The 18,168-nt window shown below is 38.4% G+C and overlaps 1 protein-coding gene across 3 annotated transcripts in view; it reads right to left on the bottom strand.

Annotated features, from left to right (window-relative positions):
- Positions 1-18,168, bottom strand: part of man1a2 (mannosidase, alpha, class 1A, member 2) — a 95,332-nt gene that overhangs the window by 51,642 nt on the left and 25,522 nt on the right. For all 3 annotated transcript variants that reach the window (XM_055156022.1, XM_055155982.1, XM_055156051.1), the window contains one exon: positions 11,558-11,654. In XM_055156022.1, the coding sequence (XP_055011997.1) occupies positions 11,558-11,654 (97 nt within the window). The remainder of the gene's footprint in view (positions 1-11,557; positions 11,655-18,168) is intronic.

Here is an 18,168-nt window from a genome sequence, read left to right as displayed (position 1 = left end):
TCTAGACACTGTGATGTCTGTTATCCTCAGTCAGGCACTGTACTTGTTTTAGCAAATCTCTCCATAGCTGCCTCCCTTTAACACCTCTGTTGTCAGCCATGACATTTTCACAACCCTTATTCTTCAAGAAAGCTTTCACAAGTTAACTTTTCTCCTCTTCATCACAGCATTTGAGGTACTCATCTTAACAAAGGTAAAAAAAAAAAATCTAAGAAAAAATGTATGTGACTTTTGAGTAAATTCAACAAAATCAGATTTCAAATCTTATAAATCAAATATAAATATAAAGGAGAAAAAGATTATTGCCTTGAAAAAACCAAAATGTCACATACAGGACCCAGCATCTTTTAACCCTATAAGTGCAAAGCTTAGGATGTGGCTTTATTGTGAAAAGTGTTGTGAAATTGACACCATTTTGTCTTTTAATTGGATTTTTCACTGTGACTAGTGTTACTGCTGTCTTTCAAGTCCCCTTCTCAACTCTCCATATTCAGAACTACTTTCACTCTTTGCAACTCAAGTTCAGAAGTACTGTGTAGCTTTGCTGTTGCTCTGTGCTTCTGGTCCAGTGAGGATTTTGAGTCTGTTCAGAAAGGGCCAGGCAGCCACAAAACAAAGGATAGCTTCGACCAGTGCCGTCTGCAGTCTGATGCCATTGGGGCCACTGGTTACCAACTTCCCTGGCACCAGACCCAGACATCTGCTGTGTTCTACTCACTGCCTCCAAGAGTTAGAGGAGAGGCCTCAAGTCCCAGTGCCCCACCAACCCCAAACCACTGTCTAGCTGAACGGCTCCAGGATAAATGCCAGCAGACTGCAGACTGGACTTTCTGTAAAGTTATTTGATATTATAACATGTAAAAATACACCACCGGCCAAAGAAAAATGGGAAATAAAGCGCTTAGAAGAATTATCTTATTTATTATTACAAAGATTTAATTATTTGTTTTGGACACTTCATTCTTTTGAGTGTAGATAAAAGCTTGAATTGATGAACCGATTAATGTGCCTTTGGTATATTTTGATTGTGGTGGGCTTGTACAAAGTTTTCCTGGTAAGTCCTGAATTTTTTTTCATTCAGATGGATCTCGGTCTGGTTCCCACGCTCTGTGTCACATCTCAAGCCTGACCAAATATGATCGTGCAATCAGATAAGCTTTTTTCAGCAACACATGTGAAACAAAGTGTCTCATTGATGATCATCATTAACAAATATAATCCAATTTCTCTCACCTAAGAAATACACAATGTTTTTCCATCATTGTGATATTTGTTATCCTTTTCTTTTTCCTCGTAAGCATTCACATTTGATTTAATACAAATGATTCATGCGACCCTAATCATTCTCATCTGAAAAAGGCGAGATTCAGCAGTGACCAGACTCACACTTTATAAAATATTGAAGCAGTGTGTATTCTGGAGTTCAGGCAAGTACAAAGTGCTTAAACAGAATGAACATTTAAAGAAAGGAGTCTGCTCTTTGTATCAGTGCTGGACATCAAGGCCATCACCAAAAGCAAATAATTGTTAAATTGACATTAAAGTCATTTCAGACTCAACAGAAAGCAATTACCCAAATGCCACACAGATTATTCAGGTGCTGCATGTGCGGAACAATGGAGCACCATCTCATGAAATTGTCATGAGTTTAATTTCATGTGTTACTGATAATCTAAAGGGCAACTCTAATTTGATTCAACATCTCCAAGCAATGTTACTACAAGTATGCAGGCCACTTTTCATCTCAAGGGTGGTGGTCCAATATAAATGGCAAAGCTGCTGCTCAAATAAAGTAAAAAGTTATTTGGAGACCTAAACTTTGAACTTCCATCAGTCAATAATTCAGCATCTGGTGTTAAGAGCAAATACATTCAGACAACCCACAGCTTTTAGATATAAAATTACATGGTACACATTATTTATTTATTTATTTTTTACCTTATTCTTCTTGACTGAAGGGCTTAAGCACACTCCTAATGACTATTATGTAGGTCTGTCAAATTTGTTATTTATCAAGATCATTACATCATAATGTGGCCATCAGTAGCCAATAGACATCCTCTTGAAAGGATATGCAATGTTTTACCCAAATTGCTTGTCTTGCCTTATTAAGTCCAGTGTTGTGGTTTGTTTCTTTTTTAATATTACACATCAATCATACCCTTCCCTTTCTCTCTCTCCTACTGAAAAGTCAAGACTACCACAACCCTGCAAGGCTCACAAAGGGACCACCAGCCTCTCCCACCCTGTTCAAATCAACTCCAGAGTCATCAGTGCATCTGAGTCAACACACAAAAAATGCATGGTTCAAACAGCAGCATCCATTGGGAGTAATAATGCATTTATTAGCAAATTTTTAACACAAGCAATTTTATCATTAGTTATGAAAGCATCTATTAATCTGTCATTTTTATCTAAGCTCCAAGTAGAAGAAGTGATTTGTTTTTAAAATTGATGAAAAAACATTAAGATGATGCCAGCAAGATAAGCTCTCATGGGTTTAAGTACAATTAAAGAACTAGAATTGGCAAAGGTTTGTATTGCTTATATTATACACAATCCAAAAATACTTAGGTATTTCGATTTTGATTGTGCAGACCACTGAAACACTGAAACATTTGTTGAAAGAGTTTTACCTTGAGGACTTAAAGCTTTGCAGGGTCAAATGATTTGATGCAGAGAATCAAAATTTTAAAACATGTTGTTTTTGTGCATTGCTTGAAAAACTACAAAAGCAAAACAAACAACATGCATGTGTGAAAAATTCCCAATGTATGAGAAAAAGATAGTAATATTCACTGTTTTGCATTGCAATAGACATTATTGTAATTTAATGTACTTTGACGTAACTTCAATTAAAAAAATGTTACTTAATAAACTTCAATATTTTTGCACACAAACTTTGCCTCAACCATCATATCTTTGGCCTATCAGAAAGTATTTTTGGTTAGGTAAGCACTACTCACAGGATGGGCAACTTTATATGGATTAAAACAATCCATATAAAGTTGCCCCTATGTCACTTAGCCCATGAACATCACATAGTTATTAGTAAAATATCCTGTAGTGAAACTTTAGCTGCTGACGACAAACACAAACTATGCTTGGAAGTCATTATGGTCCAAAGACAATAAAACAACAGAGACCTGGCGAGGCAGAAGTTGTGTACATCACATTAAGATACTGACATCTTATAGCAGATCAGTGCAGGCTTACACAGGCCCCTTGTTGAATAAACCAACAACACTGTAGCACATGCTTAACTGCCAAACATTACAGGCATAATTTATGCCATTGACACAATAAGTAGAATTTTCTTTAAAAAAATATTCTAAAATGTTTGATATGGTTAAAAAACTTTTTTTTTTAATAAAATAATTTTAAATAGTTGAATTACACTTAAGTACTTGGATTGTATCTATACTAGTAGAATAATAAAAATTACAAAAAAAGACTCCCACTAGTACAAAGAAAAAGTACCACAGTAACTATTGACCTTCAAAAATTATTAGATTATATTATTACATATACTGAATGATAACTCGATCTAGGATTTATTGTGACAGGCCGACCCATGGTCAGTTGGTATAAAGACAAACAATGTAAACAGCATTCAAGGATGCATTCATGAAAACCTAACACTTTAGACAATACTGTGTAGTAATTTCCACAACCGTGCCTTTGACTCAGCCCTTACACATGACGTTTTCCCAGAACACACCACTCTGCTCTTGGCGCTGGAAGCACATCACATGAAGACATGACCTAGATGTTGTGTAATAATCCCATAGCTGTGAGCAAGAGGGGACCCCAGAGTTCATGAATCTGATAAGACATGTAAAGATGCATGTGTGTGGTGTGGTTTCAAATGTATTATAAATGCAATATCACACCAAAACAGTTTTTCTGTACATTGCCTGATAAACTACAAACGCAAAACATGCACCTGAACATGTGTGAAATAGACCCAATGTATAAGAAAATGATGTAATATTCACTGTTTTGTATTTCCATAGATATTGTGATGAACATGTCTTAATATTATCAAAAATGAAAACTCAAAAATGAGAAGATCAAAACAAGGTGAAAGAAGGACAAGTAAATCAGCCTTTTCTTTTGTTTTTATAGTTTAAACTAACTTTCTGTCAGATAAGGAACTTGTGATAAATTCATTTTCATAATGTTTGTTGCATTAGTGCATGTTGATATAGTGATATTTTGGCCATATTTATGCATCCCTATCTCAAAAATACAAAAATGTTATTATTGCAGTAAAATAAAATAATAATTATTTGTTTGCTAGAATTTTAGACAAAAGAAAAACCTCTTTATTTTATTTATTGCAATTTAAGTTGTAATAAATAAAGATGACTAAATGAAGATGACATAAATCTTCCCAACTCAACAAAAACTCAAATTCTTCAGATCCAAACAAGACAAAATCAGGAGCCTTTTAAGACAATCGGAGTGAATCTTTGAGGCTGCTTTCACATCTGGTCTAACTGCCGCCTGATGGCACTTACTGCACTGTTGCTGTGAATACTAAATGGTTTTCTTCTTTGTACTTGTGTGAGGGTTAACTGCACCATTCCTCCAAAATGCTTAGAAAAGAAAGGCCCATTTGCTTGATTTAAAGGTTCACTATGTAACTTTCCTGAAGATCCATCACGCGCTTGTCTCATAAAGATGTTTGTGCTTTCTCTGGAATTGTCTACATTATGCTGTAAACTTGTTTATCATTCATTTATTCAATTACATGCATTTTTATTGCCATAAAACACTTGGTTCAGTGGAGTGACATTCTTGTCATCACAGAGATTGAGTTTTCTGCCATATTGTGGAAAATTTCAGGCAAAACAACATCTCCATGAAGAATAGAATATTTTGGATGCTACACTTTAAACACATGCATAGTACTCCTTTAAGATCAAAAAGAAAAAAATTAATTTTAATTAAAGCCACTCGCGACAATGATGGCCCTCACCCCGCCATGCATGCCTCCCCCACGTGGCCGCCAAGGGCTCCCGACCACCCCTACATGCTATCCTCTCTTCCCAACAGGTGCCCTGGCCGACAGCTCATCCACCAGAAATATTACATAGTGTGCTTTTAAAATTGGTAAATGTGAATGATTCTAGAGACAAACTATAGAAACTAGGCAATAGGCAGTGTTGGGGAGTAACGGATTACATGTACAGCCGTACAGCCGTTACGTAATCACAGTACAAATTATGAGTAACTGTATTCCGTTACAGTTACTGTTTCAATGAGTGGTAATTGGATTACAGTTACTTTGCTGAAATAAGTGGATTACAAGGCGGTATTTTCCTGTTTTCACATTTTGTGCTACATCCCATTTATTTATTTTTTTATTTAAGTAATTCCACTCATTGCCGGAAACCCACACAGAATGCGCGCAATAAGAGCGATGTAAACGTCATGTTAAAGTTGGCGGTGTCAGTCACACAATGGAAGCAGCAGTGCATTGGTAAAAACGCATTTGTGTCTTGGAAATTCTTCTCCCGATGTGAGATATATATAAAAAAACAAATATAAAATCGCCTACAACTTAAATGTGAAACAGGAGCTACTGGCACTGGTGAAAACAACCTGCATAGACTCAAAATATCTGGACTACTGTCCTATAGTGACCTGCGACATGAGGAGACGCGCACACAAACACACACAAACACACACAAACACACACCTTCATCATCGTCATCAAACTACTACTACGTCCGTAGTTACAGCACGGACACCGCCGTCTCGTGCGCCGCGTGTGGAATGTGTTTTCTCGCGTAAACCGTGCTTCCTCCTGTGCGCCTCTAAACCAGAACTAACACCAAAACTAAACCAGGACTAACCCAGGACTAAACCAGGACTAAAGCAGGACTGAACCAGGTTTAAACTAAGACTAAACCACAACTAAACCAGAACTAAAGACCTGGTCTAGACCTGGTCTAAACCAGGTCTAAAATCAGGAGTAAACCAGGTCTAAAAATCAGGACTAAACCAGGACTAAACCAGGTCTAAACAACATGACACCTAACAGTAGGTTGACATAATTTAAGGTGATCTCATATAAAAAATAATTTCTCTATCAATAATATTTTTTATATGGTTAAGGAAAGGCTTATGTTGTTACTGTCTTTTAACAGACAAAACCTCTTATATTAAGATATCGTGGTCTTTGTTTCTCTACAGCAAACAGTTGCTTATTCATGGAGACTTGGGCTCAGACAATTTGAAGACAACAAACAAGAATTTTCAGAATGTGGTTGCTACATTCATGTCGTTTAAAAAAACATGACAATATCAAGTAATCCAAAGTAATCAGATTACGTTACTCACTTTAAGTAATTAAATGGATTACGTTACAAACTACATTTTGGGGTGTGTAATCTGTAATCTGTAGGGGATTACATTTTAAAAGTAACCTTCCCAACACTGGCAATAGGTCACGTGACTTTTATGGTCAAGAGCACTGTCAGACTAAGACTGTATAAAAGATTTTATAAAAGTTACATAGTGCACCTTTAAATTTCTAAAAAGTGTGAAGAATGATTCTAGAAGCCTAGTTATAAAAACTAGGGCATAGGTCTCATTGATTTTTATGATCAGGAGCACGTCAGTGAATGTGGTGCAAAGTTTCACAAATGAACGTGAAAGTAATTTTATTTCTCCCCATAATAAGTTTTGTGCATTCCTATAGGTGGCACTGTAGCACTGAAGATTGTGTTTGAGATATCAATAGAATCACAGTCATGCAGTGCATAACTGATAGAAATTCCAGCATGATCAGACTAAGCATGTGCGTGTAATAATTTTAAAAATATTTTTGGGGGGAGTCTTTGTGCTCCTTCTGGGCAAATGTGAAAAATGGACCATCTTCGTAATCAATATTTTTGCTTGAAATCATGCATAGAATTTTATCCCTGAATTTGGTCCAAATCCGATAATGTTGATGTTTCATGTCTATGGTAGGGGGTGCTATAGTGTTCACTTTTATTAGATTTCATATTTCATTACATTCAGGTCCAGATCACGCAATTGTGATTTGAATTTGAGCTCTCTAGGCCAGTAACTTCTTAGGTTCTTTTTAAAGACAATGCAGTAAAGTGTATTTACCTTGTTGAGTCAACAAGGTAAATACACTTTACTGTGTCTTTAAAAAGAACCTAAGAAGTTAAAGTATATAAGAAGACATAATGAACATCATTGGCTCTAAGCCAGTGTCCAGTGGCCGTGAGAGGTCATCAAGGAAATTAACGTATTTTTTGCCAGTGTGCTACGGGAAAACCGTAAGGAGTATCCCAAAAACAGCTGATAATTTTTGTGAACCTATGTCTGTAGGTGTGACATGACAAATTTGAGCTCATTTGGACAAAACACCAGGGTCTTGAATGTTTTTGCAAACACACAGTCAAAACAGCAGCAAATTTTTGATCCAATATGGCTCACTTCCTGTTCGTCATTGTCTCATTGTTCTCTATCACTGTACCGAATTTCATTTGCCTAGGACAAAATATGCTTTTCAGCTGCCTATAGACTTTAAATTTTGCACATTCCAGGGGGCACTGTTGAGTCAGGTCACTTTGGGCATTGTTGCAATGCCCATTTTATCAAATTTTTGCTGGATCGGTCAAAATGATACCTAGTTTGGGGCCTTTTTGTTGATGTTTAGGCCCTCAAAATCGTGATCATTTGCAAGAAAAAAATTATAAAAGAGTGGAAGAAACCCACGAAGAACAATAGCCCTCGCCAGTGACTATGTTACTGGCTCGGGCCAACCAAAAATGTTGGCAAAACAAGTCAGCCTTTTAACTTGCATCAGAAGGTGTGTGTTACATGAGAATTAGATAGAGAATGTAAGTAATCTCATAATGGACAAAGCGGCTGTCATTAATAATGTGTTAGCTTTCTGCAGTGATGGGGCAGCCAGGTGTCCATACTTTTATGTCTCTTCTGCTCCAGCTCCGGCCTTCAGTTGCTCGCCTCAAGCAGAGGCTCATATCATTTACTGCCAATATGTGGAGGTGCCGGTAGGGAAAGGCCACGCAGTAACACAAGTGACAGATTCTGCAGCTTCGATTAAACTGATCAGAGAATGAGCCTGCAAAGGACTGATGAAGTAGAACTGTCACTGTCTGAGGGCTTTCCCAGGATGCCACTGGAATTAGAGCTGGGCAATGGGACAAAAAATTTATCACAATATTTTTTTCCTCAAATCTGTCTCGATTTTCAGATATTATTTAGTTTTATTGAAAAATATGGGTAATAGCAAAAGGTATTTAGGGGAAAAAAGAACTACTGTTGCTAATCCATCAGTCATGACAAAAAAAAACAAAACAAAAAAAAAAACACATAAATTACTACTTTAATCTAGTTCAGAGTGATTCCAAAGAAACACCGTGCAGGATTTGTAGACATCTGGACCACAACATAAAGACAGCCAGCGGCGTGGCGTTACAAGCACAAGTCCAGATCAATGTAAAATGAACCCTTTCTCCTGGGAGCTGTTTTGAACAAACACAGCCAAATGTTTAAAGATGAGACTGCGCTGTCCATCGTCCACAAAGCAGCAGCTACAGCCCCTCACTTTAACTGACCTATGCCCAAGGAGGTCAAATCCTTTCAGGCCCGGTCAATAGTGCAATGTCCTGCAATTACCCATGGGTCATTGTGATAAATAGTATTGAATATGATGGTGTATTCACAGCGCAGCCATGCGAAGCCAAAACAATAGCGATTTGAGACCTTAAGCACAGGATCTGCACTGAAACACATTAAAGCAGTCTGCGCTGGTCCCAGCCTTTGCCACGGCACCACCATCCACTTGAACTTTGACCCAGGAAAACAGGATCAAATGCCCAGAGGCGGAGAGAGGCTCAAACATCATGGGGTGTGGATAATAAACAATGCAAGTTGACCTACATGTTTTGCTGTGTAACTACTGCTTAAAGTGTTTCAAAAGGCTGCCATGGGCAACACCGATAGACAGCTATTTGAATATTTGACTTAATTGCATAGAATGGTCAAATTGTGTAAAGAGCCATTCAAGGAAAAATGGGACCATTGGATCAGGTGAGAAGCACTGACTTGGTAATACTTAAAGTTGTGCTTGTCCCGAAAATACTGTGGCCATACATGTTGTCACGGGCCAGTTTCATCAGATCTAAGGAGCTAACATCAGACCTGGTTAGTACTTGGATGGGAGACTGCTGGGAAGGAATATCAGGTGCCAGAGGAATACCAGGTACAGAGGGCAGTAATGGCTCAAGAAGAAAGTGTTCCATCTTTAGGCATGACAGCCACATGACCGCCACATTGCCTACTATGAATGTGATGTGTGTGTGAGTGTCGGAGGATCAGACTGGCCTAAATTATCATTTATTATAATCTAGACACTAGATGTAACATTTTTAAACTAGTGGGATGACAAGGCATGGATAAATTTCAGTAAGAAAACTGGGCTGAACGTTGAGAGACAAATGTGCTATTGTGTGACACTTATATGGCGTGCATAAAGATCGAGAAAAGCTTTTATGGTCTGCTGAACGCCTCCTTCCACTCTGTGCTCTCAGTGCGAAGCCTCAGCCATTATTGCCATGTACAATGAGCCTGTATGTAAGTGAGTGTGAATGTACCAGGGCTGCTGTGTCAGACATCTTCAACGATGCTTTCTTTACAAGACCCTATCCTTGGCTGAACCACTTCAACTCAAGACAATGGCTGCATCTATTTCTATGCCTAGAATCAGCTCTGCTAATTTTTGCAGATGACAAACCGGGGCCAACAGTGTACTCAAGGTTATCGGAGTGAGGTGTCGCAGAGAGAGGCAGAGCTCTCCTGTTACCACAGCAGCCTCTTTGTCAGTTGGAGGGCTTGCATTTGCGTTGTGTCTCTGTGTGGTGTCGTGTTGCGTTACATTTTTTATTATTATTGAGAAACACATGTTGCCAACTTGCCTACAATTTGGGCTTGGCAATATGGTGGTGAAGACAGCATTATGATATGATTCCTGTGACAATTTGCTGCTGTGATATTCATATTGTAAGTCAGTACTTTTTCATATGTAATGCAGCTCTTTGCTCAGACAGAATCCCCCACTCACTCCTCCTTGGTCAGCTTCTGTCATGCTGTCATAAGTGGATTTAAAAGTGTGAACTCTCATAAGTAGAGATATTTGTGGATACATTTTAAAGATAAGACAGTGCTCATGCGATAAAAATTGTGAAACGCTCATATTTTTTGTGGATATTGCCCACAGCCTTGACCTAATCAGTTAAAGTTATGAAATCATACACTTAGGTTACATTACATTACTTTCTATCGAGGTGAGGTTCGTGCATCTTCTCAGAACAGAAAGTTTCTAACCCCAATATATTTTAGGTGTGACTGATTTTCAAATTGGGTCAATATCCCAAAATGGCTACCAGACACAATTTTGTACTATTAATCCTGGTTGCCAAAACAAAACAGAACAAAATGAATTGTTCTTTCTATCTAGTCTAACTTAAGGTATACATTACTGACCCTAAAGGGAAATGCATCTTGTGTATTGGACCCTTCCTTCTCTAAATTATAAGCAAGATTTTTTTTCTTATCCTATGCTTTGTATTTTCACACTTTCTATACGTGTTAGGTCTGGTTCTTGGTACATTTTGTTCAAACCAACCTATAGTCTCATTCTTGTGCCAATAAAACCCACTTGCTCTCTCCATAGTTCCCGTCTCCCACACACATTTCTAACATGGAGGTTGTGTGAGGCGACAGGAAGTGCCTCATCAATAATGGACGTGTGGTTGTGTGTGTGGCTCATGCACTCAGGACACCTTGTAACTAATAACCTGCAGATACAAACTCAGCTATTACACCCAGACAGGAGAATACATCGGGCAGCAGCAGAAATAAACATCATCTATCTACCATTTAGCGTCAACACAGAATATAACACTGGCGGCTCAAGACAATTTGCCAATGGGAAATTTCAATTTGCCACAAAACCCTCATATGAATGCACCCTCACATAACACATGCAGCACAGCATCGGGACACAGGGAAAGAGATGCTGGAGAAGAATGTAGGTAGAAGACTTAAAATCAAATGACCACACATGTATTGTTTACCATTGTATCAGGTTTATGTAATCCCATCAAGTAGTGTCAAATATCCATGTAATTTATTCTTTGTAAAATAAGGTACTTTGAGTGTGAGGAGAGAAGACCACTTTAAACGAGATGCGAGACAATGTTTTAGGTGTTATATTACTAGAAGTATTAATCATGATAAATTTCAATAAGTACTATTGTTTTCAATGATAATAGATGGATACTAGTTCATCTTCAGTTCAAATATTAAGAGAGTTGTTATGCTCAACTTGTTGAACTTATTATGCTCAAGAGAAAGTAACAGATCATAAACCTGAAACATATACATGCCAGAATCCTCAGGGATGTTAGTTGTATACATTGAAGTAGGTACAAAATATCTAACACATTACCCACATTACAATTTATAGTGAGCCAAAAATAGGTAAACCATTTGTTCAACTTACCAAATATATTTGTGGAATGTCCTTTCTTAGCAATAGGTTTGAGCTCGTTGTGACCCCAGCCGTACTGTCTGTAGCTGTCCCAGGCATGTTTCATCATCTGCAAAACAAAACAAAAGACAATCTTTAGACTCTGCATAGTGTCAGTGTTTTTTTTCTACACAGTACATTTAAAGGTGAAACAATATTTTCCCCCGTTAGGAGTTTTACTTGTCTTATAAATAATAGAGCAAAGATTCCCCCTCATTTGACCTTTGGAAAAAAAGATGTGAGAAAGACTTGGCCAGAAGGCATAGGAGCCAGAGATGGGTCCTGACAGAGGCTGAGGAGAGCAGAAGAGCTGCAGGGCAAACTCTACCACATGACACCACACAGCATATGCAGAGAGGAGCCTTTACTCCAACACCACTGACACTTCCATTTCAAATATGTATTCTTTTTCTCCAAGTCGAATGCCAGTGTCAGATTCACAGATAGAACGTGTTCTTCAGTGGACAGCAAATGCATTCCTGTTCAAATTGTAAACACTGTGGGAAAACACTGTACTGTATTAACAAAAGACCTAAAATATTTTACTTTTGTTAAATATATGCTGATAAAGCATTATCAGAAACAACAGCAAAAGGTTGATGCACCGAGATGGCAGCTGCATCAGAGTGATGCTAAGTCAAATTTTACCTTCTCTTTTTGGTTGTTTTAAAAGTCCTATATTAAACCTAATTGACTCTTGTGAGTGTTAAGCTATGTTATAATGCTGTTACCCCATCAAAAACAAGGAGCTGTATTTTAATCCTTTATTATTAGTATGTCTACACCTCCAAAGCTCAAAATGCTCTGTTCCACCTTGTGATGTCATGTAGTAGCAGTTTTCAAGTTAACAGCTATCTTTTAGTTCCTTTAGTTAAGCAGAAATGGACAATTTAAGGGCTGAAATTATCCAAATGATTCTAGTGAAGGTGTATGGAGTTTAGCACTTCCTGTATTACTGTATAAGAGTCGTACTGTTTATGAGCTGTATAATAAAAACAACAGTCCGGTGGAGCAGCAGCCTTGGTGACAGCATTTCAACTCTTTCCTCAGAGGACAGTTCCTAAGCCCCTGTGGGAAGCTTTGAAGCCAGCAGGGAGTCCAGTTAATAAAAACAAGGTGTGTTCTTGGCCTTGCTCGTTTCCATGACACTGCACAGGCACGTGGAGGGGATTATAAATCAGATTAATACGCACTGACGGACACTTAGAAGCTGGCACATTCCCTCTGATCGGTGTTGATTGGATGCTTCATCAAGCTTTGATTTGTCCATATGGCAAGGACAAGCGAGGCAACGCAAGCTTGTTGACAGTGTTGACACATGACTTGTTCCAGAAGGACCTTGGGAAAGTAATTGGTTATTAAGCGGCCAAATTCTGGATTGATTTTGACAGCAGCTACCCCTCATCATCAGGACACCTTGAAAAGAGGAGTGGGAAATTACACTGTACAAGCTATAATACCGGATAATGTCCTAATTTATCCATCAAAGTCCTCTAAAGACATCCCAATGCACAAGTATATGAGACCCACATCCTGTACTCTGTTGAGAACACCTTATAAGTATTACAACTGCAAAGACCACAAGAGTTTACAATTTATGTCTTACTAACCTCTACGTAACCTCCTTTAGAGAGCAAAATATTATATTCAGAACCCAAAGTAATGGATGTCAGCTGAAAGAGACAATAAACAATGATTTGCCTCTGCACTGGACCTGGGGAGATATTTAAGTATGAGGTTGTATACGTCTATTATCGTCTTGGGGAGTGATCTCCTTATTTCTATGTGGGCCAGTCACCAAAGTGCCACAGTGAATATATTAATCACAGCACATTATACTCCGGAGCACAGTTTGGAACGGCCCAGCGCTCCAGGACTGGCCCTGTGTTATTAAGGTCAGAGTCAGAGGGAGATTAAAACCACTCCCGCTCCACCCCTCCACCCTTCACTGATGAGTGAGAGGAAAAGTGAAGCGTCAACTCTACTGGTGGCTTTGATAAAGATGGGATTTGAATATTTACTTTGCTCAGATAAATCAACCTTAAAATGACCAAGAAATGAGCTTCACACCATTTGTTTTTTTTAACTAAAACAGGACTGAAGTTTTAAATTCACACTGTTTTAGGGGTGTAACAATAACCGTAATATCATGATATCATATCGTCAAATTTCTCACAATAATATCGTGGACCATCGCAATATATCGAATTACAAGTCTCTTTGCTTAAATTTAGAGTTATGGTGCAGCAATAACTAAAAAAAGACAGAGGGAACTACATAGACCATGATCCTTTGCTCCATTTTAGTGTAGACTACAAGAAGAAATAACAGTTCTACGCAGTGTTAAGTCTTCATTCTTTGGATTACATCCTGTCAAGGCATTTTAAGAGGAAAAAGTAGCATATTTTGTTAGCCTCCACAAAATATCGCAATAAATATCATATCGTGAGATGTATATCGTGAAAACATCATACCAAGAGATGTGGATATTGTTACATTCCTAATCTTGAGCCTCCCCACCATATCTTGAGCTTTCCCACGATATTACAATAAATATCGTACCGTGAGGTTCATACCGTGATGATATCGTATCGTGACACTTGGATATCGTTACACTCCTACACTGTATGTGCTTTATTTACACAAAATAACATACATACAATTACATTTCTCGCAAACACCAACATGTTCAGAAACTGCAGAGGAAATTGGAACCTATAAACTTTTATGACATAAATGGTTAATGTTTTTATGTGTATTGTATCAAAGAATAAATTAAATACAAACTATGCATTAACAAATGTCTTTTGTTCTTCATTTTGTTGTTTGTGAAAGTTTGGCACTTTTAACTTTAGACTGTTGCAGCCAGCTTGTGCTGTGATGTTAATGACCAAAAGACTGTCGACTGAATGAGGTGCTTTGACCTTCACAGTGGAAGCCAAACACCGGCCCACTAGTCGCCTGGGTCTGGCCTGGACTAAAAAGCAGCATAATCAGCCCCCAGCCATCTCCTTCCCAAAGGACAGAAGAGCGTGACTCATGTAACCATAGCCCTAATACACTAAAGTCCCACACACGCTCACACGGGCCGACCCTGGAGGAGTAACATATTCATAAATCTCTTACAGCCGGAGGTACAGAGCAGAGCCATTACCAGTGCATTGTTCAGTTTTTTAATCTGCACAGCCTGAGAGCACAGTGACAGATTTCAGAGGTTTGGGAGTTGAAGGGGGGTGACCTCTCGAGTCATTCTGACTGATTTAAGGCACACGTCCCACATGCCCTCGTCTTTCACATCTCCTTCCAATTCACCCCACAGAGGGTTCCTATCTGCCCAAATGGAACCCACTCAAAAGATACATGAGGACGGGGACATCGCAATGGCTTATTACAGTGAATGGTAACTCAAACTCTGATACAGAGAAGCAATAAATCATCCTGATATCTGTGCGGTTAAAGTGTCTGTGTGCAACTAGTTTTATAGTAGCTAACTATCTTACATAAATCGAGATACCTCGAACTTTCAATCTCAACTGAATAACCAATCCTAGATTAAATTTCAGATTTGTGACAGGCAGGTTTGAACTTCGAACTTGAGCTGAAATGTGGACATATCTTGTAATTACTTCAGGAATCAAACAAGCAGTAATCATACAAGAAGCACTTTGTATTTATCAAGAAAAAACTGAATGAAGTGCGTGTTGGGCATACAGCTTGACAAAAGGTCAGTTTTCAATCAAAAGGCTAAATCAGGGCATGAAGGAAGTAACACACAATCGTTTTTTATCAGCATTAGTGTTTTGTGCCTGCAAAACCTCTAAAATCTGTATTTAAGCGGCTCTGGGCGTTAGCGGTAGCATTAGCCACAAAGACGAAATGGCTGCAGCTCTCATCTGGACAAAAATACAGTGCAGTATTGGATCAGTGAATTGGTTTGAGTAGTTGCTGATTAGGGATGCAATGGTATTCAATATAAGTAACTTTTTCAATATCGTGACCCATGTATCGAGATACGTATAAAATCATGGGAAAACCATATCGTTGCATTCCTATTGCTGATACTGATACCTGAAAAATATGGTATCTATGATTTTGTTAGAACAAGCCTAAGAAAAATGTAACCAAAATGTATCAGGCATAGGCAGCTTAACACCATAATGTGCTGATAGAATTTGCAAGAAATTGATGTGATGAACAAATGCCACCATTATACAACAGGATGCTGAGTGGTGCTGTGTTAGCGTCACAACAGCACATATTTTCTATTCTGGAGCATGCAATCTCTATATATTATCTGTATTAGAAAATGTGAACATATCTGTAATAAATTGTTTCCATCCTAAAGATAACTCCAACAATGCTCAAGGCTGCTGTATACATTCAGCCGAACTAAATAAAGAAAATGCAGTGATTGTGCTTTAAACGACCTGGGAGACATTTTCACTGACATTCCATTTACATCACCTCAGCACTAATTGGAGAGGCTTGTTAAATTGCCATACACCAAAATTATACAATGGGATGCTTTCTGTGCAACTCCCAAACAGGTGCACAAAACATGACAATAGTGACAAAGTGAAAAACATAAAATCCAAAATGTTATCTTTTAATAAGAACATAAAATAAAAACCTCCAAATTTCTTCCCTAAACTACCAAACCTGCGAAACTAAATAATTATTTCTTCCTTTACAGTGCATTTTGGAATATTTTGTACCTTTTGCAATGCTACCGAAAACTAATAATATTGAAATGAGAATTGGAACAGCAAAATGTTTTTCTATTTTGTGAAAATCATACGCCAAGACACATTGTGCTGGAGTTTTAGCACTCAGCCCCTGAAAAACCACTCCAGAGAACAGAGAATAGAAGTGCACAGCGTGTATTATAAGGTGATGTTGAGAGCTATATGGAAAAGGTTATGCCATTACTCAGGGAAGGCAAAACAGCTGGAGCCCCGTTGACAAATACAATCATACATAATAAATACAACATAATGTGCTCTGCGGGTTATGGCTGTCAAAAGAAGTTTCCTTGCATAGTACTTGCGCTGTACTAGAAGCAAGACAATTCAATCATACGTTAACAACAGAACAGTTACACTTTCTAAAGCAGATTTATTGTACTGCTGAACTTAGCTTTTTTTGTAATACATTGCTTTAAAGGTGCACTGCGCAACTTTTCTGGTGGAGGGTCCGCTACATGCTTGTCTCCATGGACATGTTATTACTTTGCCTGGAAGATTCCCTGGAATGACATTAAAGATATGTATGTACCATTTATTCATTATCGAGGTTTCTACTGCCCAAAAATAAAATATTTCCTTCTGTGAATAGAGGCGACTCTCCACAGACCTGAATTGTAATGTAGCGTAGTGCTGTAACCTGCTTGTCTCTCTCGTGATAAATTAAACCAATCTATACTGTGGAGACAAGCAGGTAGCAGACCCTCCATTAGAAATGTTACGTAGTGCACTTTTAAATGACAACTACTTGAAATGATATTCAAATTCTCCATTCCAAATAAATTCAAAATGTCCAGTTGCCATAGCTGTGTAGAAGAGACAGGTAGTTACAGACTGAATTGTGAACTGGACATAAACCTGTCTTTATAAAATGTGATTGTTTTACTGGCCAAGTGAAGGATGCAGCAGATTGGCTGAATTTGACACAAGACAAAGTGTTAGAGAGATTTTGCCATCCAGATAAAAGCCAGTTAAAGTTTTCCAGTTTTTACCATTCATCATATAAAATCCTATGTAGCTGTTTATCCATGAAGCTGAATGGCAGTACATTAAAGTAATATGAGACTAAGGAAAATGCATCTACATCCCAAGCAATATAAATCTGCACTAAAAGCATATAAAAAAGCCAGTGGAAAATGGTGGTAAAAGCAGACAAAATATGGCATTGTATTGTTTATTATTATGGACTTTCTACACAAAGAGAACAATAATATTTTTGTGTGCCCTTCCCCAGAGCCAAACACAGATGTCCACACGTCCATATTACCAAGGTGTCACTGCGCAATACAACTCAAGGGTAAGAATGCATCCTTTTGTTTTGTGTGCTGCCAATCCAGTTTGACACAAGGGGTCCGATCTTGCCCCTAATCTTAGCACTAGTGCAAGCTTTAAGGAGGGGGCGTGTCCAGGTCGGGTTGTTCTTCGCTGCTGGAGTGGGATGGTACGAGTACATATATCTGTGTCCAATCTGTGACCACTGTAGCATTTAAAAGCACTGGCAGTGTGTTTAATTTCCGCAATCTTTGCCTCATTACAAGGCAGCAAAGAGGGGTATGTGGAAAAGTTGTATATGGTATGGGTACAATAAAACAGCTACGGAGCACCACAATGCAAGTACGCACCAGTACAGGCACCAAAAATAAAGAATTCTGGATGGGCCGTAGCAGAACTGACCGAACACTCCGTGCACACACATCAACCTTTTTAGTTTTCTCTGCGCTCCTTTGTTCGTTTGCCTCCTATTACGCAGCAGACCAGTGTCTATCTCATGCGCTCCCCATCCCCAGCAGACCCGCTGACCGCTGCTCTCACCCTGGTCGCACATGCTCTAGCCATGGACTT

The sequence above is a fragment of the Boleophthalmus pectinirostris genome, unplaced genomic scaffold (genome assembly GCF_026225935.1).
Source record: "Boleophthalmus pectinirostris isolate CB_2022bp ecotype Guang Dong unplaced genomic scaffold, ASM2622593v1 HiC_scaffold_1, whole genome shotgun sequence".
Lineage (NCBI taxonomy): Eukaryota > Metazoa > Chordata > Actinopteri > Gobiiformes > Gobiidae > Boleophthalmus > Boleophthalmus pectinirostris.
This window is presented reverse-complemented; position numbering and strand designations above follow the sequence as displayed.